At 33.7% G+C, this 26,665-nt stretch overlaps 1 protein-coding gene across 1 annotated transcript; it reads right to left on the reverse strand.

Moving 5' to 3' along the window:
- On the reverse strand, nt 1-26,665 carry LOC139890164 (uncharacterized). The gene is made up of 6 exons (XM_071873060.1): nt 26,265-26,665; nt 25,873-26,168; nt 24,770-25,557; nt 24,465-24,503; nt 24,343-24,412; nt 1-29 (listed from the first exon to the last, which is right to left on the reverse strand). The coding sequence occupies exons 1-6, from the start codon at nt 26,663-26,665 to the stop codon at nt 1-3; spliced, it is 1,623 nt and encodes a 540-aa protein (XP_071729161.1).

Below are 26,665 nucleotides of genomic sequence, written 5' to 3' on the forward strand. Positions count from 1 at the left end.
CTACTGAGCTTTCTCCTTGTCTTTTCCACCTGAGAATAGATATAACACAGTCAGTAATAATGTCTTGATAACAACTCGACAACAAGATAACAACACCAAATACCAAAACTAAATCACTTTACGATTGTCCTGCCAACCTTACGAGTAACACCCTCACTCGCACGTTGGAGAACACTTAACCGTGCGATTGAAAGCTTACTCGTACGTTTGATCTATGACTGAACACCTATCAATGAATCAAATGATCCGTACGGTTCACTACACGAGTGACCAGTGAATCGTACGAGTCATATCTCAACAGTACATATCATCTTAACCAAAACAATAGTTCTCCTTAACCACTCACTCGCACGGTTTATAACACGATTGACCACCCCAACCGTATGAGTGAAAGCTCACTCGTGCGAGTGATGAAGAACAGTAGCAGCAACTATTTAGACGGGTTTCAAATCAAAATGCACAACATCAAACATTGATACATACTGTAAATCAATCCATATATTCATGTATTTACGATGAGATAAGTCTACATCATTACCTCAATCAATAACATCATTCACATGTGTGCAAAACAAGACATACACCCTAAAACCCCTTATTCGGACCAAAACTGTAGTGACCCGAACTTTTCCATATTTATATATATTAAATGAAATTAATATTTATATGATTAAGTGTTTCCAACATGTTAAGCAATCAAACTTGTTAAGACTTGATTAATTGAAATAGGTTTTATATAGACAACTAACCACCCAAGTTGACCGGTGATTCACGAATGTTAAAACTTGTAAAAACTATATGATGACATATATATGGATATATATATATATATATATATATATATATATATATATATATATATATATATATATATATATATATATATATATATATATATATATATATATATATATATATATATATATATATATATATATATATATATATATATAGTTAACATGATATTATGATAAGTAAGTATCTCATTAGGTATTTTAACAATGAGTTATATACATAAAAATGAGGCTATTGAATTATGAAACTCGAAAATGATATATATAATGATTATCGTTATATCAACGTCTTACTAAATACATATGAATCATTTTAAGATATTGTTACATTATATAATCATGAGAAATGATAAGTAAACATATCATTAAGTATATTAACAATGAACTACATATGTAAAATCAAGATTACTAACTTAAGGATTTTGAAACAAGACATATATGTAACGATTATCATTGTAACGACATTTAATTGTATATATATCATATTAAGATATATTAATACATCTTAATATCATGATAATGTAATAATTTAACATTTCATTAGATATAATAAACAATGGGTTAACAACATTTAACAAGATCGTTAACCTAAAGGTGTCAAAACAACATTTACATGTAACGACTAACGATGACTTAACGACTCAGTTAAAATGTATATACATGTAGTGTTTTAATATGCATTCATAAACTTTTGAAAGACTTCAAGACTCTTATCAAAATACTTCTACTTAACAAAAATGCTTACAATTACATCGTCGTTCAGTTTCATCAACAATTCTACTCGTATGCACCCGTATTCGTACTCGTACAATACACAGATTTTAGATGTATGTACTATTAGTATATACACTCCAATTATCAGCTCTTAGCAGCCCATGTGAGTCACCTAACACATGTGAGAACCATCATTTGGCAACTAGCATGAAATATTATCATAAAATTACAAAAATATTAGTAATCATTCATGACTTATTTACATGTAAACAAAATTACACATCCTTTATATCTAATCCATATACCAACGACCAAAAACACCTACAAACACTTTCATTCTTCAATTTTATTCATCTAATTGATCTCTCTCAAGTTATTTCTTCAAGTTCTAAGTGTTCTTCATAAATTCTATAAGTTCTAGTTTCATAAAATCAAGAATACTTCCAAGTTTGCTAGCTTACTTCCAATCTTGTAAAGTGATCATCCAACCTCAAGAAATCTTTCTTATTTATAGTAAGATATCTTTCTAATACAGGGTAATACTCATATTCAAACTTTGATTCAATTTCTATAACTATAACAATCTTATTTCGAGTGGAAATCTTACTTGAACTTGTTTTTGTGTCATGATTCTGCTTCAAGAACTTTCAAGCCATCCAAGGATCCTTTGAAGTGAGATCTAATTTTCTCATTTCCAGTAGATTTATCCACAAAACCTGAGGTAGTAATAATGTTCATAACATCATTTGATTCATATATATAAAACTACCTTATTCGAAGGTTTAAACTTGTAATCACTAGAACATAGTTTAGTTAATTCTAAACTTGTTCGCAAACAAAAGTTAATCCTTCTAACTTGACATTTAAAATCAACTTGACACATGTTCTATATCTATATGACATGCTAACTTAATGATTTAAAACCTAAAAACATGAAAAACACCTTAAAACCGGACTTACGCCGTCGTAGTAACACCGCGGGCTATTTTGGGTTAGTTAATTAAAAACTATGATAAACTTTGATTTAAAATTTGTTCTTCTGGAAAAATGATTTTTCTTATGAGCATGAAACTATATCCAAAAATGATGGTTAAACTCAAAGTGGAAGTATATTTTCTAAAATGGTCATCTAGACGTCGTTCTTTCGACTGAAATGACTACCTTTACAAAAACGATTTGTAACTTGTATTTTAGACTATAAACTTATACTTTTTCTGTTTAGATTCATACACTTAAGTTCAATATGAAACCATAGCAACTTGAATCACACAAAACGGATTTAAAACGAAGAAGTTATGGGTAAAATAAGATTGGATATTTTTACTTGTTGTAGCTACGTGAAAATTGGTAACAAATCTATATTAATCATATCCTAGCTAACTTATATTGTATAATACATATATTCTAATATATTATGTAATCTTGGGATGCCATAGACACGTATGCAAGTGTTTTGACATATCATATCGACCCATCTATATATATTATTTGGAACAACCATAGACACTCTATATGCAGTAATGTTGGAGTTATCTATACAAGGTTGAGGTTGATTCCAAAAATATATATACTTTGAGTTTTGATCAGCCTGAGACATGTATACACTGGGTCATGGATTGGGTCAAGATAATATATATCAATTTATTTTCTGTACATCTAACTATGGACAACTAGTTGTAGGTTACTAACGAGGACAGCTGACTTAATAAACTTAAAACATTAAAACGTATTAAAAATGTTGTAAATATATTTTGAACATACTTTGATATATATATACATATTTGTTATATGTTCGTGAATCGACCAGTGGCCAAGTCTTACTTCCCGACGAAGTAAAAATCTGTGAAAGTGAGTTATAGTCCCACTTTTAAAATCTAATACTTTTGGGATGAGAATACATGCAGCTTTATAAATGTTTTACAAAATAGACACAAGTACATGAAACTACTTTCTATGGTTGAATGATCGAAGCCGAATATGCCCCTTTTTGCTTGGTAGCCTAAGAATTAGGGAACATCACTAATTTTGAGAATTAGTACACGCCTAATTGACGCGAATCCTAAAGATAGATCTATTGGGCCTAACAAACCCCATCCAAAGTACCGGATGCTTTAGTACTTCGAGTTTTATATCATGTCTGATGGATGTCCCGAAATGATGGGGATATTCTTATATGCATCTTGTTAATGTCGGTTACCAAGTGTTCACCATATGAATGATTTTTATCTCTATGTATGAGATGTATATTGAAATATGAAATCTTGTGGTCTATTATTACGATTTGATAAATATATAGGTTAAACCTATAACTCACCAACATTTTTGTTGACGTTTAAAGCATGTTTATTCTCAGATGATTATTAAGAGCTTCCGCTGTTGCATGCTAATATATGGACAAGATTTGGAGTCAGCATGCTTGTATAATATTGTTTAAAACTACATTCCAAATTTACTTTGTTGTAACATATTAATATTCTAAACTAATATGTATTGGTAGTGTGTAAGTGTGATATTTTTAGATTATCATTTCTGATAATCTAGGTGGTGTCCTTTTAACATTGTCGATAAAATAAAGGTTATAGTTTGTTTTAAAAACGAATGCAGTATTTGGAAAACGTCTCATATAGAGGTCAAAACCTCGCAATGAAATCAATTAATATGGAACGTTTATAATCAATATGAATGGGACATTTCAGTTGGTATCAGAGCGTTGGTCTTAGAGAACCAGAAATTTGCATTAGTGTGTCTTATCGAGTTTGTTAGGATACATTAGTGAGTCTGGACTTCGACCGTATTTTCTTTAAAAACGATTGCTTAACACTTTTGTTGGAAACTATATATTATTAACATGTAATATTATGTGATGTATTAATCTCTTAACGAGTTTGATTATGTGTGATAGATGTCTACCTCTAGTACAAATCTCATCGACTCACCTAATAATAATGAAGAGTCGAATATACTTTAGGAAGATTCACAAATTCCCGAAGAGGAACCGGAAGAGGAGGAACCGGAAGAGGAGGAACCGAAAGAGGAAGAACCGGAAGAAGAAGAAGAGGTTCCGGAGGAAGAAATATTGATACCTACAGTAAATCGGTTAAATAAAAGAAAATCCTCAACCAACGGACCAACGTTAAAAATGGTCAATGGTGTTTCCGCCGAGACAGAAAATTATTGGGAAGATTACCAATTTTCTAATGAATCAGATCCCGACGAGGATTCCGATGATGTTATAGAAATTACCTCGACCCAATTTAATAAAGCAAAAGAAAATAATAAGGGAAAAGGTATAAAAATAGAGAAACCTGATTCCAACCCCGATGAACTTTATATGTATCGGCAACGTCCGTATTTCCTAAATTGTAACAATAACCCGGGAACCTCTAAACCACCAGGTTTTTCTAAACCATTATGGAAAACGACGGCTCGTATTAGAGGAACACCATATATCCCTAGAAAATTAGGAAAACGAACCAAGTCCGATGAAGAAGAAACCAGTGATTTAGATTAGAGGGTTATAATCATGTTGTGTATTATATGTATTGTAGTGCGCTTGTACTTTTATGTTCTATGTAAAAATTGCTTGTATTGTTTGTTATTTATCTTTTACGAATCTAATCCTTGTCTATTTTACATTATAAAAACAAAATGGACGTTAAGGGTAGACAACCGAATATTTTAGAAGACCTACCAGAGGATATGATTGAGGAAATATTGTCTAGAGTCGGTCAGAATTCATCAGCACATTTAGTTATGGCGAAATTAACTTGTCATACATTTGAAAGACTTTCCAGAAATGCCTTAGTTTATAAAAGACTTTCCTTTGATAGGTGGGGTATATCACATTGGGAAGACCGTAAGTTACGTCGTGTTTTCTTTAAAGCGTTAAATGCGGGGAACCCAAATGCAATTTTACGCTACGGGTTAAGAACCTATTTTGACTCAACATATCCCAACATAGGATTTCGTGAGTTAGAAAGAGCTTCTAACATGCAACATAAAGAAGCATGTTATGCTTACGGGTTAATAATGTTCGCTTCTCATCAAATTGAGAAAAGAACATTGGGTTGCAAATTTTAAATAAAAGATTCCCTCAAGTGACGGACTCGGTAGTTGAGATAAGAAACAAGGTTTTTAGATTGTTACGGGGCTGTTGGGCATTACGAAACCCTCGTACTTTTGACGACATTACAACATGCTACCTAGCCAATGGTCATAACGGTTACTTTCCACAAAACCAAGGATGGGAAGTCGTCTTAGTAAAACCAGAATGCATGACTTGTTTCTGGACTTATGAATTACGTGTCTTTATTTCCTTTGCTGAACAACTTGCGTATTAACTAGATTTGCCTTTATAGCTTCCGAGTAGCAATGTTATTATGTGTTATATTTCATCCTATATGTATAATAGCGGTATTGTAAGTTTGTAATATTTTGTATAAAGTTTGAACGCGAAATTTTATTGTAATAAGTTTTTCATATAGAAGCGTAGTAGTTAAGTTGTATAGTAGCTAGTAAGTATGAACTTAACGGGTAGGTACTACCCGAATTAAAACTATAAAATGCTAATATGAAGAAAAAGCTTTTATAAATAAGTTCATATAATGCTACGAAATACAATTGACTACTCTTAAATTCTATATGATTAACTCAATTCTTTTGGCTATTTTTGAAGGAAATGGCACCGGCGACTCGTCAGAATTTGAATATGAGCGAGGAAGACTTCCGTGTTTTCCTTGGAGCAAACATAGCCGCAGTACAGGCTGCGATGCAAAATAACAATAACTCTGGATCTAGCAGTGGAACTAATTCCACAAGAAATCGGGTAGGATGCTCCTACAAAGAATTCACTGCCTGTATACCTTTGGAATTTAATGGAACCAAAGGACCAATTGGATTGAAACGGTGGACCGAGAAGGTCGAATCGGTGTTTGCCATAAGTAAGTGTACTGAAGAGGACAAAGTTAAGTACGCTACACATACCTTCACAGGTACGGCTTTAACATGGTGGAATACCTATCTCGAGCATGTAGGACAAGATGCTGCTTACGCACTACCATGGTCAGCATTCAAGCAATTGATGAACGAGCAGTATCGTCCCAGAAACGAGGTCAATAAGCTCAAGGTAGAGCATAGAGGATTACGAACGCAAGGTTTCGATATCACCACGTACAAACGACGATTCACATAATTGTGCCTATTGTGTCCCAGAACATTCGAAGACGAAGAAGAGAAGATCGACGCATTTGTAAAAGGGTTACCGGAAAGAATTCAAGAAGATGTGAGTTCACACGAGCCCGCCTCCATACAAAAGGCAAGTCGAATGGCTCACAAATTAGTGAACCAGATCGATGGAAGGATTAAAGAGCAGGCGACCGAAGAAGCCAACACGAAACAACTCAAGAGGAAGTGGGAGGAAAACAGTGATAAGAGTCACCAGTACAACAACAACAACAACAACAACAACAATTACAACCACAATCGCAACAACTATCCCAACAACCGCAACATAAATCGCAACAACAACAATCGCAATCCCAACAACAACAACTACAACAAACGTCCTAACAACAATAACAACCGCAACAACAACAATAATCAGAAGCAGCAATGCCAAAGGTGTGAAGAGAATCACCCGGGGTTCTGTACAACATTTTGTGACAGGTGTAAAAGAAATGGTCATAGCGCGACAAAGTGTGAAGTCTATGGACCAATGTATAACAGAACTAAAGGAACAAATAATGTCGAAACGAGTAATGTCGGAACAAGTAGTGTCGGAGCAAGTACTGCCAATGTAGTCTGTTATAAATGTGGAAAACCGGGTCACATTATTAAAAATTGCCCGAATCAGGGGAATACTAATGGGCAGGGCCGCGAAAGAGTTTTCAATATTAATACGGCATAAGCACAGGAAGACCTGGAGCTTGTTACAGGTACGTTTCTTATTGACAATAAATCCGCTTATGTTTTATTTGATTCGGGTGCGGATAGAAGTTATATAATTAGAAATTTTTGTGCTAAATTAAGTTGTCCATTGACGCCTTTGGATAATAAATTTTTACTCGAATTAGCAAACGGAAAATTAATTTAGGCAGATAATATATGTTGGAATCGAGAAATTAAACTGGTTAGCGAAACATTTAAGATTGATTTGATACCAGTAGAGTTAGGGAGTTTTGATGTGATAATCGGTATGGACTGGTTGAAAGAAGTGAAAGCAGAGATCGTTTGTTACAAAAATGCAATTCGCATTATACGAGAAAAAGGAAAACCCTTAATGGTGTACGGAGAAAAGAGAAACGCGAAGTTAAATCTTATTAGTAACATGAAGGAGCAAAAACTTATAAGAAAAGGTTGCTATGTTGTGCTAGCACACGTCGAGAAAGTCAATTCTGAAGAAAAGAACATCAATGATGTTCCTGTCGCGAAAGAATTTCCCGATGTATTTCCGAAAGAATTACCGGGATTACCCCCACATCGATCCGTTGAATTTTAGATAGACCTTGTACTAGGAGCTGCACCAATAGCTCGTGCTCCATACAGACTCGCACCCAGCGAAATGAAAGAATTACAAAGTCAGTTACAGGAACTTTTAGAGCGTGGTTTTATTCGACCAAGCACATCACCGTGGGGAGCTCCTGTTTTGTTTGTCAAGAAAAAGGATGGTACATTTAGGTTGTGTATCGACTACCGAGAGTTGAACAAACTTACCATCAAGAACCGCTACCCACTACCGAGAATCGACGACTTATTTGATCAACTACAAGGCTCGTCGGTTTATTCGAAGATTGATTTACGTTCTGGGTATCATCAAATGCGGGTGAAGGAGGATGATATACCAAAGACTGCTTTTAGGACGCGTTACGGTCAATACGAGTTTATGGTTATGCCGTTTGGGTTGACTAATGCACCAGCTGTGTTCATGGACCTCATGAACCGAGTGTGTGGGCCATATCTTGACAAGTTTGTCATTGTTTTCATCGATGACATACTTATTTACTCGAAGAATGATCGAGAGCACGAAGAACATTTGAGAAAAGTGCTAGAGTTGCTGAGAAAAGAAAAACTGTACGCTAAGTTTTCAAAGTGTGCATTTTGGTTGGGAGAAGTTCAATTCCTCGGTCACATAGTGAACAAAGAAGGTATTCAGGTGGATCCAGCAAAGATTGAAACCATTGAAAAATGGGAAACCCCAAAAACTCCAAAGCATATACGCCAATTTTTAGGACTAGCTGGTTACTACAGAAGGTTCATCCAAGATTTTTCCAGAATAGCAAAACCCTTGACTGCATTAACGCATAAAGGGAGGAAATTTGAATGGAAGGATGAACAAGAGAAAGCGTTTCAATTATTAAAGAAAAAGTTAACTATGGCACCTATATTGTCATTACCTGAAGGGAATAATGATTTTGTGATATATTGTGACACTTCAAAGTAAGGTCTCGGTTGTGTATTAATGCAACGAATGAAGGTAATTGCTTATACGTCTAGACAATTGAAGATTCACGAGCAGAATTATACGTCGCATGATTTGGAATTAGACGCGGTTGTTTTTGCATTAATGACTTGGAGGCACTACTTATATGGGGTCAAAAGTATTATATATACCGACTACAAAAGTCTTCAACACATATTTAATCAGAAACAACTGAACATGAGGCAGCGTAGGTGGATTGAATTGTTGAATGATTACGACTTTGAGATTCGTTACCACCCGGGGAAGGCAAATGTGGTAGCTGACGCCTTGAGCAGAAAGGACAGAGAACCCATTCGAGTAAAAGCTATGAATATAATGATTCACAATAACCTTACTACTCAAATAAAGGAGGCGCAACAAGGAGTTTTAAAAGAGGGAAACTTAAAGGATGAAATACCCAAAGGATCGGAGAAGCATCTTAATATTCGGGAAGACGGAACTCGGTATAGGGCTGAAAGGATTTGGGTACCAAAATTTGGAGATATGAGAGAAATGGTACTTAGAGAAGCTCATAAAATTAGATACTCAATACACCTTAGAACGGGGAAGATGTACAAGGATCTCAAGAAACATTTTTGGTGGCCGGGTATGAAAGCCGATGTTGCTAAATATGTAGGAGAATATTTGACATGTTCCAAGGTCAAAGCGGAGCATCAGAAACCATCAGGTCTACTTCAACAACCCGAAATCCCGAAATGGAAATGGGAAAACATTACCATGGATTTCATCACTAAATTTCTAAGGACTGCCAGTGGTTTTGATACTATTTGGGTAATAGTTGATCATCTCACCAAATCAGCACACTTTCTGCAAATAAGAGAAGATGACAAGATGGAGAAGTTAACACGATTGTATTTGTAGGAAGTCGTCTCCAGACATGGAATACCAATCTCTATTATCTCTGATAGGGATGGCAAATTTATTTTAAGATTCTGGCAGACATTACAGCAAGCATTAGGAACTCGTCTAGACATTAGTACTGCCTATCATCCTCAAACTGATGGGCAGAGCGAAAGGACAATACAAACGCTTGAAGACATGCTACGAGCATGTGTTATTGATTTCAGAAACAGTTGGGATCGACATCTACCGTTAGCAGAATTTTCCTACAACAACAGCTACCATTCAAGCATTGAGATGGCACCGTTTGAAGCACTTTATGGTAGAAAATGCAGGTCTCCGATTTGTTGGAGTAAAGTGGGGGATAGACAGATTACGGGTCCGAAGATAATACAAGAAACTACCGAGAAGATCATCCAAATTCAACAACGGTTGAAAACCGCCCAAAGTCGACAAAAGAGCTACGCTGACATTAAAAGAAAAGATATAGAATTTGAAATTGGAGAGATGGTCATGCTTAAAGTTGCACCTTGGAAAGGCTTTGTTCGATTTGGTAAATGAGGGAAATTAAACCCAAGGTATATTGGACCATTCAAGGTTATTGATAGCGTCGGACCAGTAGCTTACTGACTTGAGTTACCTCTACAACTCACGGCTGTACATAACACTTTCCACGTCTCGAATTTGAAGAAATATTTTGCTAAAGAAGATCTCACTATTCCATTAGACGAAATCCAAATTAACGAAAAACTTCAATTTATCGAAGAACCCGTCGAATAATGGATCGTGGGGTTAAAAGACTTAAGCAAAACAAGATACCAATTGTTAAGGTTCGATGGAATGCTCGTAGAGGACCTGAGTTCACCTGGGAATGAGAAGATCAGATGAAGAAGAAATACCCGCACTTATTTCCAAAAGATACGTCAACACCTCCAACTGCTTAAAATTTCGGGACGAAATTTATTTAACGGGTAGGTACTGTAGTGACCCGAACTTTTCCATGTTTATATATATTAAATGAAATTAATATTTATATGATTAACTGTTTCCAACATGTTAAGCAATCAAACTTGTTAAGACTTGATTAATTGAAATAGGTTTTATATAGACAATTGACCACCCAAGTTGACCGGTGATTCACGAACGTTAAAACTTGTAAAAACTATATGATGACATATATATGGATATATATATATATATATATATATATATATATATATATATATATATATATATATATATATATATATATATATATATATAGTTAACATGATATTATGATAAGTAAGTATCTCATTAGGTATTTTAACAATGAGTTATATACATAAAAATGAGACTATTGAATTATGAAACTCGAAAACGATATATATAACGATTATCGTTATATCAACGTCTTACTAAATACATATGAATCATTTTAAGATATTGTTACATTATATAATCATGAGAAATGATAAGTAAACATATCATTAAGTATATTAACAATGAACTACATATGTAAAAACAAGACTACTAACTTAAGGATTTCGAAACAAGACATATATGTAACGATTATCGTTGTAACGACATTTAATTGTATATATATCATATTAAGATATATTAATACATCTTAATATCATGATAATGTAATAATTTAACATTTTATTAGATATAATAAACAATGGGTTAACAATATTTAACAAGATCGTTAACCTAAAGGTGTCAAAACAACATTTACATGTAACGACTAACGATGACTTAACGACTCAGTTAAAATGTATATACATGTAGTGTTTTAATATGTATTCATAAACTTTTGAAAGACTTCAATACACTTATCAAAATACATCTACTTAACAAAAATGCTTACAATTACATCCTCGTTCAGTTTCATCAACAATTCTACTCGTATGCACCCGTATTCGTACTCGTACAATACACAGCTTTTAGATATATGTACTATTGGTATATGTGACGACCCGGGAATTTTCGACTAAATTTAAACTTAATCTTTATATGATTTCGATACAATAAGCAAAGTATGTAATGTTGAGTCTAGAAATTTTTGAAACGATGTTCATATATTCAATTGACCTTCGACTGCTTTCGACGATTCACGAACAATTAATTTTAATTATATATGTATGTATGTATATATAAATAATAATTTGAAATATAATTTGAAGTATTATAAGTTGATGTTATTAAAAATTAATAAAATAAATATAGGATATTATAATAATTATTATTTAAAATATATCTCTATATATAAATAAAGTATATTAAAAATAAATATTAAATAATTGTAATACCCGTTTGATGTTTCGATTGATATTAAGCAAGTTAAATTCAAACTTATGTAATTTTAAAATAAACGGTGATATGAAAATGAGTTCTATAAATTTTAGGCTTAATAAAAATATAATTAGGAACTAATTGTTTAATTTTTTAAAAATTTTTATATTTTACTTAGGGGTTGGGAGTAAATAATTAATGTAAATTTTATTTAATAATTGATGATCGAATTTTATACCATAATGACTAAAATAAATAAAGACATTTAAATTAAAAATATGGGATTTTTCTGAACACTTTTATCCGTCACTGATGATCAACAGAGTACGAAATAATAATTATGCTAATAGTGTCGGCAGGTATATGTTAAAAGCTCGGCTGCTAACTGTTTTATGATTGAAATAATATGTTTCATGTCTATTCTAATTAGTATTAATATATTATTATTATTATTATTATTATTAATTATTGTTAATTATTATTAATATTATAATTATATAACTTATATTATAAATATATATGTATGTATGTATGTAAGAAAGCAGAGAAAAATATCCACAACCCATTTCTTAGTCTTTCTTCTTCTTTGAGACCATCTTCACCCGCCATCATCACATGCCACCTTGCACTACCGCCGGCCACCACCATCACAGCCTTGAACCACTTCAATCACCATAATTCGACACCACCTTTCTTCATTTTTTTTTCTTCGTGAACCATAGAAATTAACCACCACCAAGAATCACCATCTCTCTCTCATCTATCACTCTCTTTTTGCTGTTGTTAGACACCCATAACCACCACCATCGTGAGCCACCCACACAACCTTTTTCCGCCACCACAAACATACGGGAACCACCTAACACTACCTTTCAACACCATAAACCGGAATCGAAACACATACCATCAACCTTCGATCACCTGCATGTTACTGTTTGTGCTATTTCTATCCCTGCAGCTGCTGTTTCAACTTCTCTTTCTAATACAGTGACGAGTTGACGATAAATAGTGATGGTGAATGAAGAAGATGATGATACGGTGTGAAGATGAAAATATGAATATAGCAAGAATATCACAAACCTGGATGTGAACAACGTCATCTGTTTATTTCAAACTACAAAGTACCATGAATGTGGGGCCTTATCATGGAATCAGACATTAGGTTTCTTTCTTTTGTATTTTTCTATCTACAAAATATATGCATGCATGTTAGCGGATAAGTTATGCTATGCTAACTAATATTAAATGTGTTCTCTTTGATTTAGTTTATGCTATATAATTATCATGTAAATGTGAACCCGAATTTAAAAATAAGAAGGGAATTAACTTATAACTTAATTGAGGTTTCTTCAAAACATCCATTCTTGGTCAAAGCTGACATATGGAATAATATAATTAAAAAGTATATAAAACTCTTTTGCGATCTTTTATATGTAGTAAAAAGGTTACCATATAAACTATCCGTTAATAGAATCCATCTAAGATATAGTTTTTGTTCACGAGTGTTGAATTCGGATTCTAATAATAAGATACCATCTACGTTGAGGAGATCCAGGGCCGTCTTTCGAGATGTAAAATTTAGCCCTCAGCTCAAGCGGAGCTTTTTACGAACAGAATGGGTCGTAACTCAATGCTTCGTGGGTTGTACAATTTTGTTTTTAATTAATATGAATAATAATAATTATTATTCATTGTATTATATATCATAATTAATATTAATATTGATTAGTTAGTTATAATATAAAATATATTCTTTTGAAGAGATAATATAACAAATATTATTTGCTCTATGTAAAATAATATTTTTATAATATAATAGTAATCTTTTTATAATATAATAATAATATTCTTAAATTATTAATATAATAAAAATTATATGTAAAATAATAGTACGTAATTCATATAAAATAATGAGAAACAAATTCCTTTTAATGATTTGATGGAGCACTGGACGTAGTTTTCAAGGTAAAGTCAGAGCAGAGAAGTTGAGGCGTGACACGGAGATGATTTTGCATTTTAATTTTCGTAATTATAGGAATAATAAATAAATATAAAATGGATCATAGGTATAAACAGGCTAATATTCGGGCGTAGGGAGATTAAGACTATTCGTAACGGTGTGTGGTGTCACTTGTAGTGTCACTTGCTTTTTTTCACTTTTTTGATGAGTAGGACGTTTTTTTTTTTAGTGGAGTAATGGTGGTGTTACTTTTTGGTGTTAGTTAGGAGTATGTTGATGATGTGTTAAAATATAATTGAGTTAAGTACTAAAAAGGGGTAAAAATATTATTTTAAAATAATAATAAAAAATAGTAGAAAACAAGTAACATGGGTCACTTTTGGTGTCACAATGAAACGGGTAAAGTGACATTGGCAAGAAACGGGTAAAGTGACATATGGATACGGGTAGATGTAGAGTCACTTGGTGTCCACATAGGCAAGTGACGGAGTCACTTACCCCCGATGCAAATAGTCTAAATCATTAAAATCATATACAAGAACTACAAGAAACATCTTAATTTTTGTTACAAAACTCCATTAACTCGAAGTATATAATAATCACTCACAATTACTGTGTAAATTGGTGCAATTGTATGCGTAGAGAGTAGTGTATCCATGATAGTTGAAATTTAAGTAACTTTTAATAACTTATCAAAGTAAGTTAAGTATCTTTTACATAAACTTTAATATTCTATTAACATGTGTTATAATCCCATTTTTTATCTAATATTTTTATAATAAGTGTTAATTATTTATTTAAAATATATAAATAAATATATTTATTTCTGAAACATATAATTTATTAATATAACAATTATATCACTAATAATATATAAAAATTTGTTCGATTACGATTATATGTTTTAATATATATAATTGATATAAGTTCGTGAATCCGAGCCCAACCTTGCATTGTTCAGTTCAGTCGTATGAATATTTTTACTACAAAATATTGTAGAGTGAGTTTCATTATTCCCTTTTTAAATACTTTCGCAATATATATTTTTGGGACTGAGAATACTTGCGCTGTTTTTATAATTGTTTTACGAAATAGACACAAGTAATCGAAACTACATTCTATGGTTGGATTATCTAATCAAATATGCCCTTTTTATTAAGTTTGGTAATCTAAGAATTAGGGAACAGACACCCTAATTGACGCGAATCCTAAAGATAGATCTATCGGGCCCAACAAGCCCCATCCAAAGTACTGGATGCTTTAGTGCTTCGAAATTTATATCATGTTCGAAGGAGGATCCCGGAATGATGGGGATATTCTTATATACATATTGTGAATGTCGGTTACCAGGTGTTCAATCCATATGAATGATATTTTTGTCTCTATGCATGGGACGTATGTTTATGAGAAATGGAAATATAAAATCTTGTGGTCTATTAAATTTATGAAATGATTATTTATGTTAAACTAATGAACTCACCAACCTTTTGGTTGACACTTGAAAGCATGTTTATTCTCAGGTACGAAAGAAATCTTCCGCTGTGCATTTGCTCATATTAGAGATATTACTTGGAGTCATTCATGACATATTTCAAAAGACGTTGCATTCGAGTCATTGAGTTCATCAAGATTATTATTAAGTCAATTATATTTGAATATATTATGAAATGCTATACATGCCTGTCAACTGTTGATATAACAAAAGTTTGTCTTTTAAAAACGAATGCAATGTTTGTAAAATGTATCGTATAGAGGTCAATTACCTCGCGATGTAATCCACTGTTGTGAATCGTTTGTAATCGATATGGACTTCATCCGGATGGATTAGGACGGATCTCTACAGTTGGTATCAGAGCGGTGGTCTTAGCGAACCAGGTCTTGCATTAGTGTGTCTAACTGATAGTTGTTTGAATGCATTAGTGAGTCTGGACTTCGACCGTGTCTGCATGTCAAAAGATTTGCTTATCATTTCTAGTCGGAAATCATCTGCTTATCATCCTTAGGAAATTACCTGCTTATCATTCTTAGTCTAGACATGTCTTACTGCCTCTATTGCATAGACAGTGTATAGATAAATTCATATCTTAGCGTATCTGTTATTGTTACCTTTTCCTGACAGCTTCCGTAGATTCCTCCGTAACTTATGGGATTTTAGTATTATATATGCATATATAAATTATGTATTTCAAGGTACTAATCTACATCTTATTCTATTCCTTATCAAAAATCCTTCATCTGATCGTACAAGATGAGTCCCTCAACCAGTTCGAGTCCCTTAGATTTCGATAACTATTCCGATAGTTATTCCGACAGCTATTCCGACATAAAGTTTCGCTCGAGCTCCGAAAGCAGTGTCACCGGAATGAATCAACCAATCAGCCATCCCCAAATTCATCTAATGGTTTCGTAGTCGACTAAATCAATGGAGACGAGAAGAAGGCGATCCTTTTCACTCACCAACCTGCACTCTTGGTGAAGAACCTGAAGCACTTACCGGCGAACTGGTTCGTAACACCATTTTCTCTCTCATTTTCAGAGTATCTCGCCACAACTATATCACAAGTCAGATTCTAAACCTTATTCATCCGCTCGTACTGACCGACAATCATCCCGGAATAATAGAAGAAGTCAACGAACTTCGCTCTCGAGTAATCAATCTGGAGAATATGGTGCAAAAAAAAAATACCAGCTTTAACAACATCACCGACACCAACAGTACCATCAATAACAACACCAGTACCATCAACAACCCATGCCTCGACGTCTCATTCTATACCTTGAGTACAATTATCGTTCTACATCATTTATCTTCGTTCGACATGGCGATTATGTAATCTCTAATGTTTTAGAGATTATATATTCTTGTTATAACGGTAAATCAAATGAGATTAATATGATATTAACTCATTAAATCTATGATTACATCTGAAGAAAATATATATGTAAGTATATTTTTATAAAAGATTGTAATTAAAAATTCATTCGTACAAACTGTTATTGGTGAAAATATTTTAACGGGTAGGTAATACCCGAGGAATATTTAAGATTCACATTAATAAGTTACATTGTACATTCTTCGAATCTGATTCAACAGTCATTTACTATCCTATTTTCAAACACCGATATACGTTTCCGTTCACTGCAAAATAACCATTTTCATTCAACTTAATATTTGGATTTTGACTTATCAGAATCCAACAAGTGGCATAATGAAGAAAACATTTGACAAAATAAAATTTGTTAGAAACAAACAAATTAACTAGGAGAAATTTTGTTAAGAATCCACGCTAACTGTTCCTAGCTAATTGTTCCCAGCTAACTAATTACACTTTATTTATCGCAATTTAATTATCGCAATTTACATTCTCGCAATTTTATTTATCGTCATTTAATTTCTGTTATTTACCTTACGCATTTAATTTATCGTCATTTAATTTCTGTATTTATTTTACACACTTTAAATATCGGGACATGTATACAAGGTTTTGACATATCATATCGACACATCTATATATATTATTTGGAATAACCATAGACACTCTATATGCAGTAATGCAGGAGTTAGCTATACAGGGTTGAGGTTGATTCTATAATAATGTATATACTTTGAGTTGTGATCGAGTCTGAGATGAATACGGGTCACGTTACGTATTAATTAATTCGAATATTATATATTAAACTATACATGAATTATTGAATTGCTAACTGTGGACTATAAACTGTGGACTACCAATATTGGACAATTAAAATGAATTAAAATATTGACTATAACATATGAAACTAAACATTTCTTCAAGTTTGCCACTTGATCTCATTTTAAACCTCATTTGTATCTTGACAATTGCAATCTGCGTTCAAACTTTTCGTAATTCTTGAAAACACCTCAATCGAGAGTATGAACCAACCGCACTTCATCTACGAAAGAAGAGATTGACGCATATAGTTATGCACCTGAAAACACTCGGAACCTGAGTAAAACGTTTAACTTGTATCTGTGTTAGCTCCTTTAGCATTATTATTACCCAAAATAACTTGTTAATCCCTTTCAAAGTAGCAAATTTTATCACAGCTCCAGCAAGTCAACTTCGACTTTTCGTTCCAAATAACCTTATTATAACCTTGATTTATATGTGTACTCTTTTATTGTTACCGGGGAACCTTTTATATTTCACCATATTACCATCAGCGTTTAATCATCTAAAAACACAATTCTCCTTAAACCACCTCGGATTGATAACCGATGATTCAGATATCGTAGCATTAGATGCAGAGGAAACTAGGAAAATTGTAGATGGTCTAAACGGCCAAAAGTTTGATGATAAAGAAGGGAGTGTTAGGAACGCTCGATAGAAAATTTGGTACTGAAAAAATAGATTGAGCAAACCATGAAGGAGACCAAGGCCAAATAGAAGGACCAAACCCTATATTCAAAGAATCCAGGTAATTCTGGACTCGATGAAATCTTTAGAGATTATCCTGCTCCGATGTCATGTTAAAATCTTGCGGAAAATTTTCCTTATCAACCATCGAACTTAGAAATTCCAAAATATCATCATAAATATCTTCGATATTTCTGAAGATATTTTCATAAATATTCTCGTCTGAAATTATTTATTTCTTCATGCTATCTATATTACATCATAAAGGAAACTACTTTAGTTTCTAAATTTCTTTAAAATTTGAGTTTGAATTATGAATGATTTTGAAGTAGTGTTGGAAATTGATGCATGAGTTAGTATAATATAATGACACTTGATCAACGTGATTATATTACAGTAAGTCATGCTGAGTTTCTAATGGAACGTGATGATTCACAGATTATAACGTCATCATGTGCCATGTTACACGACTCTTACATCCTATCTAAACTCCAAACGTATCAAGAACATATTTTCTTGATAGTTCTATCTTTTCTCTTGAATCCTGGTAATTTAACCAATCAAGATCGCGCCATTACAAATTCTCTCTTAGAACATTAGCCATGTGCATTTGAAACTCCATACCTACGAATTCTGGACCATTACTTGATGTGCTTAATTATTTATTTAAAATATATAAATAAATATATTTATTACTGAAACATATAATTTATTAATATAACAATTATATCACTAATAATATATAAAAATTTGTTCGATTACGATTATATGTTTTAATATATATAATTGATATAGGTTCGTGAATCCGAGCCCAACCTTGCATTGTTTAGTTCAGTCGTATGAATATTTTTACTACAAAATATTGTAGAGTGAGTTTCATTATTCCCTTTTTAAATGCTTTCGCAATATATATTTTTGGGACTGAGAATACTTGCGCTGTTTTTATAACTGTTTTACGAAATAGACACAAGTAATCGAAACTACATTCTATGGTTGGATTATCTAATCGAATATGCCCTTTTTATTAAGTCTGGTAATCTAAGAATTAGGGAACAGACACCCTAATTGACGCGAATCCTAAAGATAGATCTATCGGGCCCAACAAGCCCCATCCAAAGTACCGGATGCTTTAGTGCTTCGAAATTTATATCATGTTCGAAGGAGCATCCCGGAATGATGGGGATATTCTTATATACATATTGTGAATGTCGGTTACCAGGTGTTCAATCCATATGAATGATATTTTTGTCTCTATGCATGGGACGTATGTTTATGAGAAATGGAAATATAAAATCTTGTGGTCTATTAAATTTATGAAATGATTATTTATGTTAAACTAATGAACTCACCAACCTTTTGGTTGACACTTGAAAGCATGTTTATTCTCAGGTACGAAAGAAATCTTCCGCTGTGCATTTGCTCATATTAGAGATATTACTTGGAGTCATTCATGACATATTTCAAAAGACGTTGCATTCAAGTCCTTGAGTTCATCAAGATTATTATTAAGTCAATTATATTTGGATATATTATGAAATGCTATACATGCCTGTCAACTGTTGATATAACGAAAGTTTGTCTTTTAAAATCGAATGCAATGTTTGTAAAATGTATCATATAGAGGTCAATTACCTCGCGATGTAATCCACTGTTGTGAATCGTTTGTAATCGATATGGACTTCGTCCGGATGGATTAGGACGGGTCTCTACAGTATATACACTTCAACGATCAACTCTTAGCAGCTCATGTGAGTCACCTAACACATGTGGGAACCATTATTTGGCAACTAGCATGAAATATCACATAAAATTACAAAAATATTAGTAATCATTCATGACTTATTTACATGTAAACAAAATTACACATCCTTTATATCTAATCCATATACCAACGACCAAAAACACCTAAAAACACTTTCATTCTTCAATTTTCTTCATCTAATTGATCTCTCTCAAGTTCTCTTCAAGTTCTAAGTGTTCTTCATAAATTCTATAAGTTTTAGTTTCATAAAATCAAGAATACTTCCAAGTTTGCTAGCTTACTTCCAATCTTGTAAAGTGATCATCCAACCTCAAGAAATATTTCTTATTTACTGTAAGATATCTTTCTAATACAAGGTAATACTCATATTCAAACTTTGATTCAATTTCTATAACTATAACAATCTTATTTCGAGTGAAAATCTTACTTGAACTTGTTTTTGTGTCATGATTCTGCTTCAAGAACTTTCAAGCCATCCAAGGATCCTTTGAAGCTAGATCTATTTTTCTCATTTCCAGTAGGTTTATTCACAAAAATCTGAGGTAGTAATGATGTTCATAACATCATTCGATTCATATATATATAAAACTACCTTATTCGAAGGTTTAAACTTGTAATCACTAGAACATAGTTTAGTTAATTCTAAACTTGTTCGCAAACAAAAGTTAATCCTTCTAACTTGACTTTTAAAATCAACTTGACACATGTTCTATATCTATATGATATGCTAACTTAATGATTAAAATCTGAAAACATGAAAAACACCATAAAACCGGATTTACGCCGTCGTAGTAACACCGCGGGCTGTTTTGGGTTAGTTAATTAAAAACTACGATAAACTTTGATTTAAAAGTTTTTCTTCTGGGAAAATGATTTTTCTTATGAACATGAAACTATATCCAAAAAACATGGTTAAACTCAAAGTGAAAGTATTTTTCCAAAATGGTCATCTAGACGTCGTTCTTGCTACTGAAATGACTACCTTTACAAAAATGACTTGTAACCTGTATTTTCGACTATAAACTTATACTTTTTCTATTTAGATTCATAAAACTTAAGTTCAATATGAAACCATAGCAACTTGAATCACTCAAAACGGATTTAAAACGAAGAAGTTATGGGTAAAACAAGATTGGATATTTTTACTTGTTGTAGCTACGTGAAAATTGGTAACAAATCTATATTAATCATATCCTAGCTAAATTATATTGTATAATACATATATTCTAATATATTATGTAATCTTGGGATACCATAGACACGTACGCAAATGTTTTGACATATCATATCGACCCATCTATATATATTATTTGGAACAACCATAGACACTCTATATACAGTAATGTTGGAGTTAGCTATACATGGTTGAGGTTGATTCCAAAAATATATATACTTTAAGTTGTGATCTAGCCTGAGACGTGTATACACTGGGTCGTGGATTGGGTCAAGATAATATTTATCAATTTATTTTATGTACATCTAACTATGGACAACTAGTTGTAGGTTACTAACGAGGACAGCTGACTTAATAAACTTAAAACATTAAAACGTATTAAAAATGTTGTAAATATATTTTGAACATACTTTGATATATATGTACATATTTGTTATAGGTTCGTGAATCGACCAGTGGCCAAGCCTTTACTTCCCGACGAAGTAAAAATCTATGAAAGTGAGTTATAGTCCCACTTTTAAAATCTAGTACTTTTGGGATGAGAATACATGCAGCTTTATAAATGGTTTACAAAATAGACAGAAGTACATGAAACTACTTTCTATGGTTGAATGATCGAAGCCAAATATGCCCCTTTTTGCTTGGTAGTCTAAGAATTAGGGAACATCACTAATTTTGAGAATTAGTGCACGCCTAATTGACGCGAATCCTAAGGATAGATCTATTGGGCCTAACAAACCCCATCCAAAGTACCGGATGCTTTAGTACTTCGAGTTTTATATCATGTCCAATGGATGTCCCGGAATGATGGGGATATTCTTATATGCATCTTGTTAATGTCGGTTACCAGGTGTTCACCATATGAATGATTTTTATCTCTGTGTATGAGATGTATATTGAAATATGAAATCTTGTGGTCTATTATTACGATTTGATAAATATATAGGTTAAACCTATAACTCACCAACATTTTTGTTGACGTTTAAAGCATGTTTATTCTAAGGTGATTATTAAGAGCTTCCGCTGTTGCATGCTAATATATGGACAAGATTTGGAGTCAGCATGCTTGTATAATATTGTTTAAAACTGCATTCGAAATTTACTTTGTTGTAACATATTAATATTGTAAACCAATATGTATTGGTAGTGTGTAAGTGTGATATTTTTAGATTATCATTTCTGATAATCTAGGTGGTATCCTTTTAACCTTTTCGATAAAATAAAGGTTATGGTTTGTTTTAAAAACGAATGCAGTCTTTGGAAAACGTCTCATATAGAGGTCAAAACCGCGCAACGAAATCAATTAATATGGAACGTTTATAATCAATATGAACGGGACATTTCAAAAATAAAGTTTGATCCAGCTTCTTAAAACCTTATCATTGGAAAATAGACCTCAAGACGATTCCAACGATAGTTTATTCATTGAAAATGGAGTTACGGTTTGAAAGTTATGTCATTTTCAAATTTACCAAAAGCTGATAAGTGCTCAACCAACCGCATGGTTGAGCCCTCAACCGTACGGTTGAGCCCTCAACCGCATGGTTGAGCCCTCAAAAGTGTGCTCAACCACGTGGTTGAGCTGTCAAAAGTGTGGGAGCTGATGAACAGCTCCAGCTTGCTGTTTTCGCACTTTTTGACCCTAAATCTTGATTTTTGCTTGTTCTGGTCACAAAACTCACTTACAAACATCATATAACAAGTATATAACATATATCTAACATCAATTGAGCATCTCTAACACAAAATCATAAGATTCAAGCTCATATTCATCAAAAACCCATTTATACCCAAAACCCAAAATTATAAGATTCAATTTATCACTTGGATTAGATTAGGGTTTGAGATGGTGTGAAGTTAGGTACGTTTTTTAGTTTTGGGAGAGTTCTAGAGAATGAAGTCACTAAACAGATAATCATACACTTAATATGGTTTAAAACCCATACCCCACAACACACGGGTATTTATCAGTTATCTGATATCTTTCGTACGTCCTCAGGTCATTCTAACGGAGTCTGAATTAAACGTGCACTCATCGATGGAGATTTGAGATCTACGAAAATAATTGAGGAGCATGTGTCTTACTTTAACATATTTGTTTATCTCCAGTTTTTTGGGTCTTTAAAATTGACTTGGAACAATTTTTGTATTTTATCAATTGAAATGCTTTTGCAAAATGGATAGTGAAAAGAACTTACGCAATACAACAACAACAACAACAACAACAACACACCCAATCCCATTTTGTGGGGTATGGGGGAAGTGGAACGTAGACAATCCTTCCTCTACCCTAGAATAAAGAGAAGTCATTTCTCCACCCCGAGTGAAACACTTCAAGAGTAGAGAAAGTCATCCCTCTCAATGTTCGACGAATAGAGAGATTGCTTTGAAGAGGACCTCCGGCCAATAGATAAAAAAAAAAAAAAAAAAATTACGCCCTGAAAATGGTAGGATCAAATTTTCATGGGTTTTAAATAATGCCTGGTATTCAATCTAGGCTCTAGAGAGAAGTCAAGTCGCCAATATATTGGCGCTTGCTGATAACTCACTTAATAGAGCCGGATGCATAAAAAAATGATAAAAATAATAAATAAAAAGATAGATAAAATGGAAATAAAAACGTACCTTAGAGTGTAGTGCGGAGCGCAAGGCAAAGGATAGCTAGAAAGTCAAAGAACATGAAAAACCCACAACCAAACAAACAAGATATACAAACATGATATACATACATGACATACATACAAAAAGCATACATACATAAAAACAAACCAACCAGGGACATACCTACGAATAAACATACATACAAAAATACATACATAAAATCGTACCTAAACATACAAAACAAACCAACAAGGGACATACCTACGAACATACATACATACAAACTAACAAACCAACACACACATACATACATAAAAACAAAACATACCTAAACAAACATGCATACATACAAACAAAACACAGATACCTAAATCCAAAACAAACAAACCAACGGAACAAAGCAAGTCATAGAAAGGACAAACAACATACACATACAACTTTAAAAAAAAAAAAAAAAAAAAAAAAAAAAAAAAAAACTCATTGACAAACCAACGAAAAACAACTCAAGTCAAACACAAACCTAAAAACCTACACAAATTTACCAAACCAAAAAAAAAAAAAAAAAAAAAAAAAGCACCCATGCCAACAGCCGAACCAACGCAAGCAAACAAAAAAAACAAACATAACCAAAAACAAACACAAACACCAAAAACCTACTCGTCTATTCTAATTCTAGTCCTCCACGTAATCCTATCAGAAGTCATGTCCTCGGACAATAAAAGCTCCTTCAAGTCCATCTTTATTCTATCCTCCCACCTACGAGTGGGTCTACCCCTTCTCCTTACACCGTCAACCGTAAGTGCCTCGACTCTCCTAACAGGGGCAGTAAGAGGTCGCCTCCTCACATGCCCAAACCAGCGAAGCCGTCCTTCTCTTAGCTTATCAGAGATGCTTCTAACTTCTAGGTTCTCCCTGAAAACACTATCTGGAATCATATCCAACATGGTTTTACCGCAAGTCCACCTAAGCATTCTCATCTCTGCGACCTCCATCCTTCTCTCTTGCGCCTTCGTCATAGGCCAACACTCTGAACCATATAACATGGACGGTCTAATTGCCACCTTGAAGAATTTCCCTTTCAGCTTAAGGGGGATCTTCTTGTCACATAAGACCGCAGTCGCTGACCTCCACTTCAGCCACCCTACCTTAATACGGTGCGAAACGTCTTCGTCAATCCTCCCCGATTTGTGGAGCACTGAGCCTAGGTATCTGAACGAAGTTTGTGGATGCAAGATCTGGTCTCCAATGCAGATGTTCACTCCATCCTCTTGAGCATCGTCGTTCCTATCGAAATCACATCTAAGATATTCCGTCTTTTGTCTACTAATTTGTAGGCCATTACTTTCTAAGGCCACCCTCCATTGCTCTAATCTTCTATTAAGCTCCTCCTTGGATTCTGAAACAAGCACGATATCATCGGCAAAAATCAAGCACCAAGGGATGCACTCTTTTATCCCTCGAGAAAGCTCGTCAAGGATCAAAGCGAAAAGAAAAGGGCTAAGGGCCGACCCCTGATGCAGGCCCACTTCTATTGGGAAAAATTCAGTATTTCCCACAGGCGTTCGAACACAGGATTTAGCCCCTTCATACATGTCCCTAATAACACAGATATATCTACTCGGGATACTTCTACCATTAAGGGTCTTCCAAATCAAATTTCGTGGAACGCAATCGTAGGCCTTTTCCAAGTCTAAGAAAACCATCTCTAGGTTCTTTTGTTTTTCTCTATACTTCTCCATAAGGCTCCTAATAATATGAATTGCCTCTATCGAAGAGCGCTCTGGCATGAAACCAAATTGGTTCTCCGACACATTCGTTACGCGTCGAAGTCTAGTCTCAATCACTCTCTCCCAAAGCTTCATAGTATGACTAAGTAATTTTATGCCTCTATAGTTACCGCAAATTTGCGCATCCCCCTTGTTCTTATAGATGGGGATAGTCTCGCTCAGTCTCCATTCCATAGGCATCTTAGAGCTTCGAAACATCTTGTTGAAAAGGCAAGTCAACCACCTAATACCATCATCGCCAAGGCACCACCATGCCTCAATAGGGATCTGGTCTGGTCCAACAGCTTTATTTCTCCCCATCTTACGTAGTGCCAATCTTACTTCCTCATGATTGATCTCCTCACAATCCCCGTTGATCTGGAATTGTTCTATATCAACTTCTTGCAGATCTTCGTGATGCTCGGGTCTTCCTCCAACGAAGAGAGATGAGAAATACTCTTCCCATCTTTTCCTAATTTCTTCCTCCTTTACTAAAGTTTGACCAGCTTCATTTTTGATAAACTTGATGTTATCAATATCCCTGCGCCTTCGCTCCCTAGCTTTGGCTATCCTGTATATATCATTTGCTCCCTCTTTGGAGTCAAGCTTCCTATACAGATCTTCATATGCCTTTTCTTTTGCCCGGGCTACAGCCTTCTTAGCTTCTCTTTTGGCTTCTTTATATCTCTCTTCAACCCTGGTTCTATCCGTCGAAGTCCCCTCTTGGCAAGTGATAAGCTCCCTGAACCTTAGTTGCTTAAGCGCGACTTTGCTTTGAACCTCATCACTAAACCACCATGATTCTCTATCAGTCTTATGTCCCCTCGATGTTCCTACTGCCACACCTAAGGCTTCCTTGGCAACCTCTCTAATGGTGGACGCCAGACAAATCCACATCTGATCCGCATCATCATTCGGTGTCAT

The sequence above is a fragment of the Rutidosis leptorrhynchoides genome, chromosome 2 (genome assembly GCF_046630445.1).
Source record: "Rutidosis leptorrhynchoides isolate AG116_Rl617_1_P2 chromosome 2, CSIRO_AGI_Rlap_v1, whole genome shotgun sequence".
Taxonomy (NCBI): Eukaryota; Viridiplantae; Streptophyta; class Magnoliopsida; order Asterales; family Asteraceae; genus Rutidosis; species Rutidosis leptorrhynchoides.